Genomic DNA, 15,000 nt, shown 5'->3' with positions numbered 1-15,000 from the left:
CGTAACATGCTCAATTATGTCATTTGTATAATGCGTGACTGAGCAGTGATTGAAGAAACCTAACCCCTTGAGCCCAAGGCTCGGGAGAAAAAAGAACGAAAGCCTGGGTTTGAGGCTGTCTGCAAGACTTGAAGTAAGGAAATAAACAAAAGAAAATAAGGATTTCAAATTAGAAACATGGAAATCTCCTGAAAGGGCTTCACTTCTCTCGAATTCTGACCAGTTAAAGCCGTGAAGCTTTTAAAAAAAGCACGAGAGAGATTCTCCTCATCGTATTCGTGGCATTTGTCCCGTAGTGTACTCCGATCTCAAATTTTAATACAAAATTCCTTTTACCTCTTATCTCAACTGAATTATGGTTATTGTCCATCACAAAATTTGATTCCATGCAGTCGGACTTGATGGTGATAGAAGACCTCGCATTCCTTAAGGTGTTCTCGTCGCATCTCAAAGGATTGTCTGAGAGGTCTCTATAAAGCAACATAGAAAGATTCACTTTCTGAAGGAACGCGCGATGTCTGTTATTACAATTACGTCACAGTTGCATGAATGCATGAATTAACTTATCCCGAATTAATGCGGGATATAGGCATAGAATTTAACTAGATCTCTGAAAACGATCATTAAAACTAGGTTTTCATTGTTGGCATCTAGGAGAGAATACAGAACATTGGCATCGGCAACGACTGCGAGTACGAGAACAAGTGCAACTTTTACTCGTTCCGAAGTAATTTCGATGTAATATCAGTTCCAGTCTGAAGAACACTACACTAGTTCATTTATAAAATATTAGAATTTTAAGCTTCTTTTAAGGCTTGAAAAGCCCCCAATTTATTTACCCAACACTTTAGAATTGTTAGTATATGATTATCACAGCTTTAAACTAAAATTTGTTTTGACAAACTCGTACTTACCGCTACGACTTTTCGATGGAAAGTCGTCGCAGACCAACTTGCAGGGACGAGTTGAACACGCCGGGCTGCGCAGAACGGTTGCGCAATCATAAAAATCCCAGAACTCGTACTCGAAGTCGTACTCGTTGTCGATGCTAACATTCTCTAATATCAGTTAAAAGGGCGAATCCCTATGTCCCATGATAATCACTTGGAATCTGCAAAGGTTATTTTAATCTGTTGTTCCCATGACTCTGTTTACTCCTAGCCACGGGCTGTTAATGAAAATATTTTCCTTCCTGCTACCTTGATTCATCTGATTCAAGTGTGTTGTATGACTGACTTAATGATTCTGCGAGCGAGGTAAGCAGTTTACTTTTCACAATTTAGTGATCATTTACATTTTTTATAAATAAACTACATATCCATCGTTAGAGTAACTGATTCTATTCCACGATGAAATGATGTATGAAATGGATCATATATTCAATTTGAACTGCGGATATGAAATCAAGTGAAACTATGATCCTCGCAATTATGAACGCAATTTTTGCAATTGCGTGGAGATACCTGAAAATTTCAGGACTTCAAAGGGATTTGAACCCGTGACCTCGCGATACCAGTGCGACGCTCTAACCAACTGAGCTATGAAGCCACTGACGTTGAAAGCTGGTCATTTGTGGGTTGTAATCTCCCCTTGAGGGACCTGAAATCGCGAAAACTGGAAATCACTTTTGTTAGATGTGGTGAACTATGATCGAAACCCCTCCCGATTTTTGTGTATGATTTTGTTGAGATAACATTTTACTCGAATTTCATTTTCCGGCAAAACACTGTTCTTTACATCTGGGGTTGCACAGTAGACTAAGTCATGTCAAACAACGCGTAACCACTTTTTACCATTCCTGGTTTGCCTCTCGTCTTCCTCGAATGCAATGGGCGAAGACGTTTTACTGGAAGTGCTTAGGCAAGGGTTGCATGCGTATTGTGAGCTGAAGACTGTTTTACCCCGCTTTTGGTTGACATCTTAAAAGCTTTTTTGACATTTTGTGACATTTTGGCGAGGTCTAGAGCTCGCCAATTTTGAGTGGCGGCATCTTTGAACATTTGGTGCATTCTGCTCATTTTTTAAATTTTGGAGAAAACGGTCGCACTACCAAACATTATGTGATCAAAGATTTTTTTGGAAAATAAACAACTTTTCGCACTGGTGCGACCTGGCCCTTAGATTCGTTTTTTCGTATTCTTAGAGAAAATTTAAGAAAAATCATTGGATTGTTGTTTTTCATCTTCCAACAGCGTTTTCATGAGTAACTGAGTCAAATTCTACTGGATTGTTATTCCTTATATATCGCGTATTAGAAAAATAATTTAATTGCGTTTTCAAACCTTGAAAAAATGCTAAGTCATCGAATTAGTTTTTAAGAGATTTATCCGAAACCATGTTATTAAGTTTCGTAGAGGCATCGTTAATTATACCGTTATCCTGGCAGCAAGTATTAGAGAAATGTCAAAACGTTTCTCTACTGACAGGGTCATGGATAATGTTGTAATCTTTTTCCCTTGGAAACCCACGATTACCTGTGGAAAACTGTTTCGAGCCTCTTTAATTTCACAATTTCTCGAAAAAGCCGCTGGGTTAGGTTTACTACATACGTTTACTAAAGTTATAAATCAAATCACACCAGAATACAATAGAAAGTTAACAACAATTTCTGAAAACGGGTGAACTGTATGATCTAGTAAAAGTATCCAAACTTAATTAACGTGTCGGAAAAAGCTCAGTTTGACGATTTATACGATCTATATAACGTACAAGCTGAACCCTAAATTTCATATCATAAAACGGAAAGCAAATAAGGAACGATTAGTCAGTGATCGAGCGTCGATATCATCCAAACTGGGCCTGTAGCTTTTGCATTGTTCTTAATTGTGCGATTTTTTTCTTTTGCATCCATAAGGGTGCTGGCAAGTTAAGAGAATAGGAGAACCTATGGATCATAAACGGATCATTTGTGTCTCCAACTTCTCGATCGTCACGTGGAATAACTCGACTTCTCCCTTATGCTTTTTTCGCCAGTCAGTACACAGCGGGCTTGTATTATGAAATTTAAGTAAATAAAGGTCTTCGGTACGCAAAATGCAACTCAAAACTTACATATATTGTGTCTTCTCGGGAAGTTGTGACGGTAGAGATCGCAAATTTCGTCCACTGCAATCAGCTATAAGACCAAAATTTGGATCTTCATAGCATTGACAGACTTCACCGCAGGAAAACGCCATGCCGGCCGTCTCAGCAGTAGCGACACTACTAAGAGATTAAATTACCAGACAAGAAAGAGGAAACATCTCAGCCAGTCTCGTCTTGCAGACGAAGAGGTCTCTAGGATGAGAGAAAACCTTTCTGTTGGTGTATTAACTAAACAAACACATTTTAGACGCACTCTCGAGTCACCCGGTGGAGCTCACCAGAAAATGACGTGAATGAGAAAACTAAATTTAAGTTAAAATATCGATAGACCTTTGTTTTGATGTTACCCAAGTAGATCTCGATAGGATTTCTTTCAAAATGACATAGATATCGGCCATTGTCTTTCGAGCCAAACGTTAATCCGCACCGACTTGGGACTTATGATTGAAAAAGAGTAAATCGATCATCGTCTTTTTGTTAAGAACTTTGAATTACAATAAAAACGCTTATTACATGTACCTGCGTTTCCCGTGGTTAGGCTCAAATGATTCGTTTTTCTTGGAAACAACTTGTTTTAGGAGCTAACAGGTTACTTACGATTTTCCTTTTTTGAAGAAAATGTTTATTGTTGATGTCCGAAGATATTAGCACTGTCCATTGTTTATATACAAAATATACATGTAATTATGTCAATCATGTGTAAATGTCTGCCGTCTAGACATTTCTCTGTTAAGTAATTTACTATTTTAGACCCAGTGAACATTCAAGATCGGAACTGAATAATACTACAATTTTAAAATAACCAGCCGGCCGGATGTCACCCAAGAGGCTAGATTCGGCTGATAATGGGATAAATAAAAATCTCGATCAGTCCAATAGCTTTTTGGATGCATGGGGAAGAATTACTGGATCAGCTAAAAGGTATACTCCTCTTCTAGCGATATTAAGGTTGTTTTCCCAAAGCCACAATGATCTTAGTGTTCAATTTCAAAATAGCAACGGAGTGTGAACTAAGTTAAAATATCAATTGCTGGTTTGTACTCGGCGGTTCCGTCTTAGAATGCTGAGTAGTTTAATTAATTCACGCGAGTTTTGCTGTAAAAATAACGCTTGCGACCTCAGGATTTTCCTTAATGAACCAATTTTCAATCGGTGAGCAAGTTACTCAGAATGCATCAAAATGCTGGTCAAAAAAAAGGAGCTGTCGGAGTCGTAAGTATCGTCAGAGCTTCACTGTCAAAATCCCTTGTCAAGTACTATGTTCCTAAACGATGCTTCACTAAGTAATGACGAGTCACTAGTTATCTTTTGAAACAGACCACGGAAATGAAACACGGAGAGGGAACGTTGCGTGTTTTCTTACATATTACTACGTGAGAATTTACAAGAGAATTAGTTTGTTTTTTTTTTTATGAGGAAAAACGTAGATACCCCTTCAAGCGTTGTGTGGGGCAGACACTGTAGCCGCGGGTCCAGTATTAATAATAGGTGTCGGCATTCCAATATCATGCACATACACGAGGTACTGCGTCGTCTAATTAAAGAGGCCCATTTTTGGTTTTTGTTGGTTTCAACCCAAAATTCTTTTCCGACTGCTCCTTTGCCGAATAACTGGCTGATTTATGTTTGATGTTTGCTGCGGCCTGTTCTTTATACGTGCATATAGAACGAAGAGTTCAACATTACTGACAAAGTAAAAATAAGGGAAATCGGAGGAGAAGGGTAATGTCATTGCGCAATGCGTAACTTACAAACTATTAAAACATGAACTTTTGAATATCTCCCGTTTAACTGTCCAAAAGACGGAGTATTCAAAACTTTTGATGCATTTGAAATTTATCATTAACAAAAGCGGACGTTCTTGGTTAAAGTGTTAAGCAAGTTGAAAAATATATCGGGTTAAAACGGTGAAAATGCCTGATGAATGGTGCAAAGGAAGGTTAATTTTTTTTTCGACAGATAACGTGAGAGCAAATGCATTATTCTTGTAGCTGCACAGTGCATTCTGGTCGAAAGTACGATGACAGTAAGGCAAAATAATCCAGATTTTGCATGGTATATTCATTTTAAACTCCTGTTATCATTGCTGCACACCCGTTTCGCTCGCTCCGTAAACAACTTGATAATGGTGTGCTTTTTAATCTAAAGAGATTGGCCAAATTATACTAGAGACGGATGACTCGCCTCAAAAGAATTATCCTTCTAAGAGGGATATTTCGTCTGCGATTCGGCTAGATATAAACTCGGTGTTTAGAGGAATTAAGGACCAAAATTCGTCTTCATCTGATTCGTCTCGCAAACGAAATGGTTAATTCGTCTAAGACTAGTAATTCGTAAATGGTACAATCAAAAAATGCATCCACAATTGGCCGAATTTATACTAGAGACGAAGAACACGTGCGTACCTACCCTGCGAGCAGTTGGTTTCTCCTACGCTTCCCGCAGGGTGTACCTGCCGGTATGTTGCCCGAGCATACGTGAAGCACTGCCATACTCGTACTAAAATTGTGTGGCCTGCTAAAGGCTTTGTTTTATTCTCTTTGTAAATCACAACTCGTAAATAAGGGAAGTAAAGGGAACTTTATTTAAGTGTCTGGTAGTTGTAGCGCTGGAGCACTTAAATTGGAGACCTTGTAAATTGAAATTAACAATTAACGCAAATCAAGTCAAATGTTGGTTTTTGATGAGAAGGGAAACCGGAGTACCCGGAGAAAATTTCTCGGTGCAAAGTCGGGGAACCAACAAACTCAACCCACATATGACGCCGAGTCTGGGAATCGGCCACTTTGGTGGCAGGCGAGTGCTCTCACCACTGCGCCATCCCTGCACCCTAAATCAGACCGTATATTTTTTCATTGAAGTTTCTCGAGCACGGATTAATTATTGGAAAGGTCGCCAATAATTCTAGAAGGATGATCGTTCTTTTACATGTTTGGCGATTCGAAGAAGAGGGTTTCATCGATACCTTCGAGCAAATGCCGACTACTAACAATGGCAAACATAATCTGCATCACACAGATTATATTGAAAATTGTTCACCACGTATTGTCAATTAATTAGCTATGGATGGCTAAGGATTAAGTCGTAAATACTCTTTTTCTTTGGCCATATCAGTTTTGTTACTATTGTCAACTAACAGTTAATAAGTTAGTAATCGTGCACACATACAAATTCAAATTTTTCGGAAACCGTCACTTCTGAGGATGTATGTAGAAGCATACCGCGAAACGTTAATTACATCTGATGTTTTTGTCGCCGCTGTTTATGTATTGGTTCCAGGTATGGACCAGTTTGAGTTCACCAACCTTAGTTGCAGCTTTTAACCACCAATTGAAGAGTGTGATAGTTAACAACTGTTTACCGAAGTGGAGGTGGCTAGCGGTGGATATTAGGGACTATAAGATATATGACGCGATCGTCAACGAGAATTGCACAAAGCAACAATATCATTGGTTAAAAGAGGAAAAATAATCGTTCTGCACGTGCGGCACGCATTTGAGTACATATTTTTGCGTTACTCTTCATAACCACGACGTGAAATCACCAAATTTGAGGTTTTGACGAAAACGCGAGCGTACAAATGTTAATCTTTCATTCTCTATTTTTACTCTGAAACCGCTCGTACCATTTTATTTTTGGGATACTTATTTCACATCCTGCGACGTGAACGATATGGAATAATCGCGAAAGAGTTACGATATTGCAAAGTTCTATTTTGAGGTGACGTTTTAGTCGACGTCGCCGTCATAGATCTTAAAGTCCCTAATCTATTGCTCACGCGTCTAGCCATCTCTTCTCGGGGAGGATACCCCAACTCGAGATATATTAGCATTTTAAGCTTCTCTTCAGGCTTGAAAACCAAACAATTTATTTACCCAACACTTGAGAATTGTAAGCATATGATTATTACAGCTTTAAACTAAAAGAAACAGTTTTAAATCAAACGAATTTTTTTTTTTTTGACAAACTCGTACTTACCGCTACGATGTTTCAATGTAAAGTCGTAGCAGACCAACTTGCCGGGACGAGTTGAACACTCCGGGCTGCGCAGTACGGTTGTGCAATAATAAAAATCCCAGAATCCGAACTCGAAGTCGCATTCGTTGTCGATTCTAACATTCTCTGATATGAGTAAGAGGGAGAATCCCTGTATCCTATGATAATTACTTGGAAACTGACTTAACGATTACTGCGAGCGCGGTGAGCAGCTTATTATTCTTGACATTTGGGTGCCCTGTGCCTTAAATACCAGGATAAAAGTTCACTAAAATTTGGTTTATCAACGGAGTTGATAATGTAAATTGACCACCGTACAGAGATTCTAAAAGCTGACGTTTCGAGCGTTAGCCCTTCGTCAGAGCGAATCGAGGGATTATGGGTTACGTGTAGTTTTTATAGTAGAGTAGGAGCTACGCTATTGGTGGTAACATGGCAACGTGAAAAGTAGGAATATATTAGTTAAATGAAAAGCGTTCGTTAATACCGTGAGGATTAAGGGTGCCGATTTGAAAGATGAATTTTTGTTCCAGATTCAAAATTACTACTATTTGCAGACTCCCAGAAAGGGGCTCATGACAGCGGAAGACCACAGCAAAAGAGTTAAGTTTGCAAAGCCAACTACAGCCAGGAGATTTGGACAGAACGAATTTCCTTTTATCTGGATGGAACAGGATTTACGTACAAAAGAAATCCACTAGATCAGGCTCGTGCACCAAAAGCTCGTGTCTGGAGAAAGAAATCAGAGGGTTTGGCTCCGGGATGCATAGCGAAGGGCCGCAAAGAGGGAACTGGGGGCAAAGTACTACTACTGATGGTGGCAATTTCTTACAATAAAGGAGTTATCTGCTGTGAACCATACGAGAAATTGAATGGTCGTTATTTCGCTGCGTTTATGGATAACAATTTTGATCGCCTATTCGCAGCTGCTGACAAAGGATGTAGCCGAACGTTTTTACAAGATGGGGATCCCTCTCAAAATTCGGCATTAGCACGGGCAGCGATGCAACGCACAAACAGTACCTTAATCAAACTGTGTCCAAGATCTCCGGATATGGCGGTCATTAAAAATGTGTTTCCCATGGTGAGTAGGATGTTAAAAACACAAGCAGTGCAACAACAACTACGCCGAGAAGCATTTGATCAGTTTATGAATCGTGTTATCAATACATTTTACTCTATATCTGTTGAGACTGTGAACAATTTGATACGCTCTATGCCGTAACGAATTGATATGGTGATTAGAAATAAGGGGAAGCGTATAAAATATTAAAGAATTACCACTATTTTGATTCTGAGGATAACTGCGTGAGATTTCTTCTCGCAAAATGTAAACTTTCAGAGACAATAATAACTATCGCACTGTTCGCCAAAAAATAAGGGGGGAGGGGTGGTGTTGCATATTTCAAAACAGAAGGAGGTGAAAATTGCTCCGATGGCCATCAAGACGACGTTTAGCGATTTTTACAGAGCAAAAATTGATTTTTTCCGGTCATTGTATGAAATTGATTCGCTATTCATTGTGACATGATTTCTCTTGGAGTTCCTGAAAGAGAATAGTGAAGTACATTGCCTCTTAGTCCTTATCTCAAATAACTACACAATGGTGTCAAAGGACCACGAAACCTTTTCCTTCTCTTGCTATAATCTGAACAGTTCTATGTACAAAAATAAGCTCACTTTGTAGAAAATTACATTATTAAAAGCGATCATTTGCTGTAACGACCTGTCGACCTTCTTAGCGCTGAAACTCAACGATTCACCACTGTGTTCTAAAGTAAAGTAATTATGCTACCATAGACTTTAAGAACTATCGGTTCACCATGGTGAAGCCCTACAAATAGCCTTATTGAATAGCTTAATCAAAAAAAATTATCCTTAAGGTGCATGTTCCGTGATGTGTTCTATCACTTAAAACACTTGTAGATGCAGTAGCTTTTGTTTTTGGTTCCTAAAAAAGGCAAAGAATTTTCCAAACACCATGGTGAGTCGTGTAACACCATAGCAAAGATTAAAAAATGTCAACAAACGCGGCGATATTTACATTACATCAGTCGTAATTGAATTAGTCGTCTTGTGGGAAAATAAGTCGACTAAAACATTTTGCACACGGGGGGACTGACTTCTGCTATTTGATGGAAGAGATTGAAGACCCGCCACCTTACGTCAATAAAGAGGAAACACTGCGTTAACTCGAAGGCTTAATAAAACGGCAACATAAAGCAATGTCGAGCACGTGGAACAGACATCCGGACGAGCCTGCGCAGTGCTAACAACCGCTGAGTGCAAAGTAAATAACGTAGTGGCGTGGTTGCCTCCTAGCGGTCTCCCTAGCACCTAGGCACAGACGTAAACTGAATATGCGTGCAAAGTAAACGACTAAATATAGGAACGTACAGAGGCTGACCTAGAACAACAACACTGAAAGCGAACCTGAAACTAAACAGGTATACGCACAACGGGTGCAGTCCTTGGTTCATTAGATTTGTCCTTCTAAATGTAGCGAGTAAAATAAAATCACCACAGTAAGGTGAAAGGCCACGGACTAGTGTTACTAGAAAGAACGCAAAAGCCGAGCACACTACTTTACGTCCCAGTCCTGATTTTGCCAAAACGGGGCGCTTCGATGACGGCCAGACCTCCTGGGAGGAACGACAGCAGCAGACTCTGGTGGAGCATGTGAAAGATTCGAGCAGTCTAGAGAAGAGGCTGGGGTGCAAGGTGGTGGCACAATGGCTGCAGGTACTGGAGGAAGTTCCTGAGTGGGGTCAACATCTTGCACGGGTTGCGGAACCGTGGGTTGTTCATAGGCGGGAGTCTGAGTAACCACTGGAGAAGGTGCAGGGACAGTGGACTGTCTTGGTGGCCGACTAACGGGGTCGGCGTCATCATCAGAGTCAAATGGGGAGGGCTTGAGAAGGCCACGAATGGGGCCCTGCGGGGACAGAGCTAAAACTGTCGGAGCCACTGGATAACATTCAGACATAGGCACCAAGTAGAGTTTGGTGCGAAACTGGGAGGTAGTGAACTTTCGGAGCTCGCAATAGAGGACCTCACGAACGCAGACCACAAGGTATTTCTCACGGGCTTTCAATTTGTCTCGGTCACCTTTCAAGAAAACTAAGTCGCCGACAGAGACGGCAGCTGAGGGTCGGTTGGTACGGCCGCGAGCCTTAGACTTTGCACTGGATGCGTGATTCTGCTGGCGGGAGTAATTCTGACTAAGGATGAGCTGTTCGCCAGTTAGCTGGTCGCGTTGAGTCCAGACCTCCCGCGCCGAGAGGCCATCACGCCGGATGCGGGAGTTTGTGTTTGCCGTGGCTAGGGCGAGAGTGACGTCAGACACAGGTCCTCCCTCAGGGGACAAGTTGAGGAGCTCTAAACCAAGCTCCTCAATGGCACGCTCTGCGACGGGATTCTTGTTTGGATTCTTGACCCTGCCGATCTCCAAGGTAATTCCGTGGGAGAAGATAATTGGGTCGGAGGCAAGTGCACAGAAACCAAGGGCAGGATTGACGCGGACTGTCACACCGCCATCGTGTAAGGGACGCAGCTGGGAACATAAGACTATGAGGGCGTTGCAGAGATCCTCATGTTTCTCGCTCTTGACAAGGGTGGTTAAAGTGTACGAGGAGACAGTCTCTCTTAGTACGAGGATTAATTGCCGGTGACGTCGGGCAACATCAGCAGCGAATGAGACGCCAATGGACCGAGGAGCTTCTACGCTTGACTGGGGCTGAAAGTGTTTAGGGATTAATTTTACGGACTCACAGATGTGACAGGAGGAAGATACAAGGTCGATGGCTTTGTCAGCATCTAGAGCGAAGAAGTATCGGCTGAAGAGACGCTTTGTTTGGTACTTTGACGGGTGGCTAAACCGGATGTGAAGAGCTGTTAATAGGCCGTCTAAGACGGAGCGAGGGACAACCAGGCGCTCACGACGGGGTTGGAAGGGTTGATGGTCTCGCACAACGAGAAGGCCGTCAGCGGCGATTACGACATCCTTAAGTTAGCGTTTCACGTCAATAATTTTGGTGACCTTCTTAGAGGGTCGGGTACCTTGGCTAAGGTGCGAGTGTGTCCTCCGGAGGTGAGGGCAGTCCAGCTGGGTAGCCTGCCAGGCAGCACGGCTAGTGAAGGGCATCTTGACGGAGCCTTGAAGGACATCACTAACAGAGAGGCTGCGAACAACGGAATCCTCGAGTTCGATGATGAATTTGCAAATTTGGCAACTAGAGTCCAAACATTCCTTTGGGTTACGGCTTGCAAAATGGGAGGGTAGGTTCTAAACTCCGGCGATATGACTTATGTGGACAGAATAGCGGCTGACTGTTGACAGGAAGGTGACGACCCTTGAGCTGGCTGAGAATTCTCTTCTCTTGAGCTTTTCGTAAGCTTGAACACAAGGTCTGCTCTCGGTGAGTACCTCGGTTATGTGTGGAGACTGAATGATATAGGGGGCAAAATGTCTAATTGCCGCGCCAATAGCCAAGGCTTCAATCTCACAGGGCAACCAAGTCACTTGATGCTTACGAAGCTTGGCGCTGAAGAACCCAGCTAAGAGCAGCGAGCCATTTCAGTGTACGTAAAGTGTGGCTGAGATGCCTCTATTCTTGACGGAGCCGTCAGTCACTATCTATAAGGCGTCTTGAGGCTGGGGGATGGTGATGGTCCGCTTGTTTACCAATGCACGTTGGGCGGTTTTGAAGGCCAGCAGTAATTCATCGCACCACACAATTTTGTCTCTGGATTCTTTCCCTGCAGTGGCTTGGTAGAGGGGATCAAGCAGCTCCGCAAATCTGGGAAGCACTCGGCTTAGAAACTTGTAAGCTCCGACAAAGGAGCGGAGGCCTTGCACTGTGGAGGGAGGCGCGACCGAGGATAGTGCGGCCAATTTGTGGGGGCTAGCGTGCAGGGTGCCATTAGACCACACCCAGCCTAGTACGACGGCCTTTCCTTGGCAGATGATAGTTTTGGCTGCGGATAAGCGAAGATTGTTCCTTTGGAGTAGAGCAAGAACTCTTCTCCAATTGTTGAGGACCTCAATGGGGCTGTTTTCCCCAACGTACAGGTCGTCAGCAATTTTGGCAACACAGCCCTCTTGAATGAGGTCTCCCAGAACTCGGGACATCAGTTCTTCAAGGCAAGTTTCGGACCCAGGCATACCCATGGCAGAACGAGTGTAAACACGGTTGCCCTTAAATGGTGTCGCAACACCACAGTACTTCATCGATGAATTGGCCAGGGGGATCTGATAGAAAGACTTCAGCAAATCGGTGTACAATGTACTTCCACTTCCCTATTTCACGCAGCACACTGTCAACATTTGGCATTAAGGAGGGCCGAGGTTTGCTGTACTGGGCGACTTCTCCGAATGATGTCACGAGCCGGCTACCACCATTGGGCTTCTTAACGAGAAACGAGGTGTTCAGGTACTCTACATGGACGCTGACTTGCTCAGGTTTTGCAAAGACGCCGACAGCTTCGAGTTCATCGAACTTGTCTTGTAATTCCTCGAGGGTGTTCCTGTTGTACTGTGGAAGCCTGCCTTTGCGCTGAGGAAGAAGAGTGGGCCGATGTTGACAACAGCCTCAATTTTGCCGCTTGCACCGTTGTATTTAGAGATGGAAGGATTGAACACATCGTCAAACTCCAGATTGAGAGCAATCAATTTGTCACGAATGTCCTGATCTAGGCACCTATCAGGATCAAGGATCACACGGGGGGGAGAAGGGCTTGCAGGTGGCTGGAGAGGGGAAGGCAGCAGTACGTGTGGTGGGAGGTGAAGCATTACGGCTCACCGCTCTTCAGGAGAATAGGGGAGCCGGTCGTGTTGGGAACGCGTACGGCATGATTGACAGATTGAATTTTCTGGGGCGGAGGCCACGCATCTTCAGGTTTACGGGGCATGTTAGAAGGGCAATCCAGCCGGGGCTCCAGGGCCCACAGGGTGTCAGAGTCCACGTCGGAAGGGGTACTGAACTGGACATACTCCCCTGGCAGAACGACTGTGCGGTTGGGGTTGGGTAGCAGGAAGGATTGTGTACGCCGCACGTTTAGTTGGCGTGTATGCCTGGAGGGTGAGCTGTAGCTGATAATCTCAGTGCCACCTATCTCAATCTGACGTTTGGCAGGTCGAACACCAATGTCGTTGCGGGTCATGAAGGGGTTACCCGCCAGGATATCGACGTCTAGCTGACGGATGACCAGGGCATCTAAGTCAAATGTCCACTGTCCGCGGGTTAGGGAGCAGTGGACTTTGCCAGTGACATCCATTGGGGTAACTCCATCAGCCTGACGAACCATTTGGGAGGCCGGGGTTATGGAGAAACCATACAGTTGGGCGGCGGAGGCGCGGACCATGTTGGAAGTTGCACCGGTGTCCAGGGTGAGCTGCACTGGGTGTTCCTGATAGAAGGTGTTAAGGACGGGTGATTGGACAGTGCTCACACGAAGGGCTGCTGGCTCTTCACCCTGGACTGGTGGGACTACAAGGTCACCGCTCTCATCCAAGGGCTCGCACTCCTCAGCACCGAGGTCGACAGGATCATCCATCATCATGCGTGACCAAGCCCATGGTCGACAGTCACGGTCAGGTAGGTAGCGACAATCCGACAGGTTGTGAGTGGTATGTGGGCGACCGGCAGTTTTGCAGAGGATGCAAGACAAGAAGGGGCGTCGTCGGGGTTGGCCTTGAGCAGCATTAGGGTGCCGCCTTGGTTGGGAATTCCAATACGCATGGCCTTGGTATCTTCAATGCTACGTAACTCATCAAGGAGAGATCCTAGAGCTTGAGAGATCTCAGGTTTTAGTGAAGCCAGGGTCTTATTGCGTAAGTCAGAACCGTATTTTTGTTTCACCAAGAGAGGTAAGCCGGGATGTATCAACTGGAGCCAGAGGAAGACAACAGTGCTCTCCAGTGTGGGGGAGAGGTCTTCTTCGGCAGTTACCTGATCTCCATGGTGTGTTAAGCCGCCGTGAACAGAAAGGAGGTTATCCTCAAAGAAAGCCATAAGACGCTGAAACAGGTCCTCAGGTCTCTCATCAGGCTGTAGGCGTATGCTAGCCAAGTCAAGAAAGTGCGCTCCGGAGGACTGGAAACCATAATGTTGACGTATTTTCTACCTTATGTCGTTCAGCGAAGTTCAGTGTTTAACGATGGAATTCCTTGAGATTACAAGACAGAAGTTGGCTATTTGGCCGAGTAGTAGGTCCAGATGGACGTTCTTTTGGGCGGCAGTGAGATGCTGAGCTTCAGGGGTCGCGGTGCCATCGTCGGTCAGGCCTCAACGTGGATTGGAGGCGATTTGTTTCTGCAAGGTTGCATCAAGCAAGCGAACAAAGTTTATGTCGTGTGAAAGGACATACATCAAGTCATACCACAAACCTTCGTACGAAGTAATCGTCCCGATCTTTGTTAACTGCCACTGTTTGGGTGCTCGAGGCGAGGCGGCCATGCTGGAAAGTTCACAAATCGCTCACCAGAAATAACGGCTTTGTCACCTTGTGCAGGAGTAGAAGTTGCAGGATCCAAAGTCCACACTTGTTTTAGGGAATTAGAGGCGTGAGTTCAGCGCTGCCACCACGCCAATAAAGAGGAAACACTGCGTTAATTCGAAGGTTTAACAAAACGACAACATAAAGCAATGTCGAGCACGTGGAACAGACATCCGGACGAGCCTGTCTTCAGAAAGTGAAGTTTCATCAGCAACCTCACATTTTCCCGCATGTCTTACTTACTGTCTATATCTGTAACACATTGCTTTAAATTCCCTAATTTTTATCTTTTCCTTTTATTTTCAAATATAACTGAGCAATAATCCGACATCATAAATTTCTCTTTCTCATCTGTGCGCGAACCAATATTCCATCGATGATCGAAAAATTCGTCTTGAACAGAAAGTGTTATTCTTTCCTCTC

The 15,000-nt window shown here is 43.7% G+C and overlaps 1 protein-coding gene across 1 annotated transcript in view; it reads right to left on the bottom strand.

The window, feature by feature from the left end:
- Positions 1-15,000, bottom strand: part of LOC138037426 (uncharacterized) — a 27,680-nt gene that overhangs the window by 5,629 nt on the left and 7,051 nt on the right. Inside the window, exon 3 of the mRNA XM_068883354.1 lies at positions 337-470. Within this exon, the coding sequence (XP_068739455.1) occupies positions 337-470 (134 nt within the window). The remainder of the gene's footprint in view (positions 1-336; positions 471-15,000) is intronic.

This window comes from Montipora capricornis, chromosome 2 (assembly GCF_036669925.1).
Source record: "Montipora capricornis isolate CH-2021 chromosome 2, ASM3666992v2, whole genome shotgun sequence".
NCBI classification, from domain to species: domain Eukaryota; kingdom Metazoa; phylum Cnidaria; class Anthozoa; order Scleractinia; family Acroporidae; genus Montipora; species Montipora capricornis.
The sequence above is the reverse complement of the archived record's forward strand: the minus strand, read 5'-3'. Positions and strand labels throughout refer to the sequence as shown.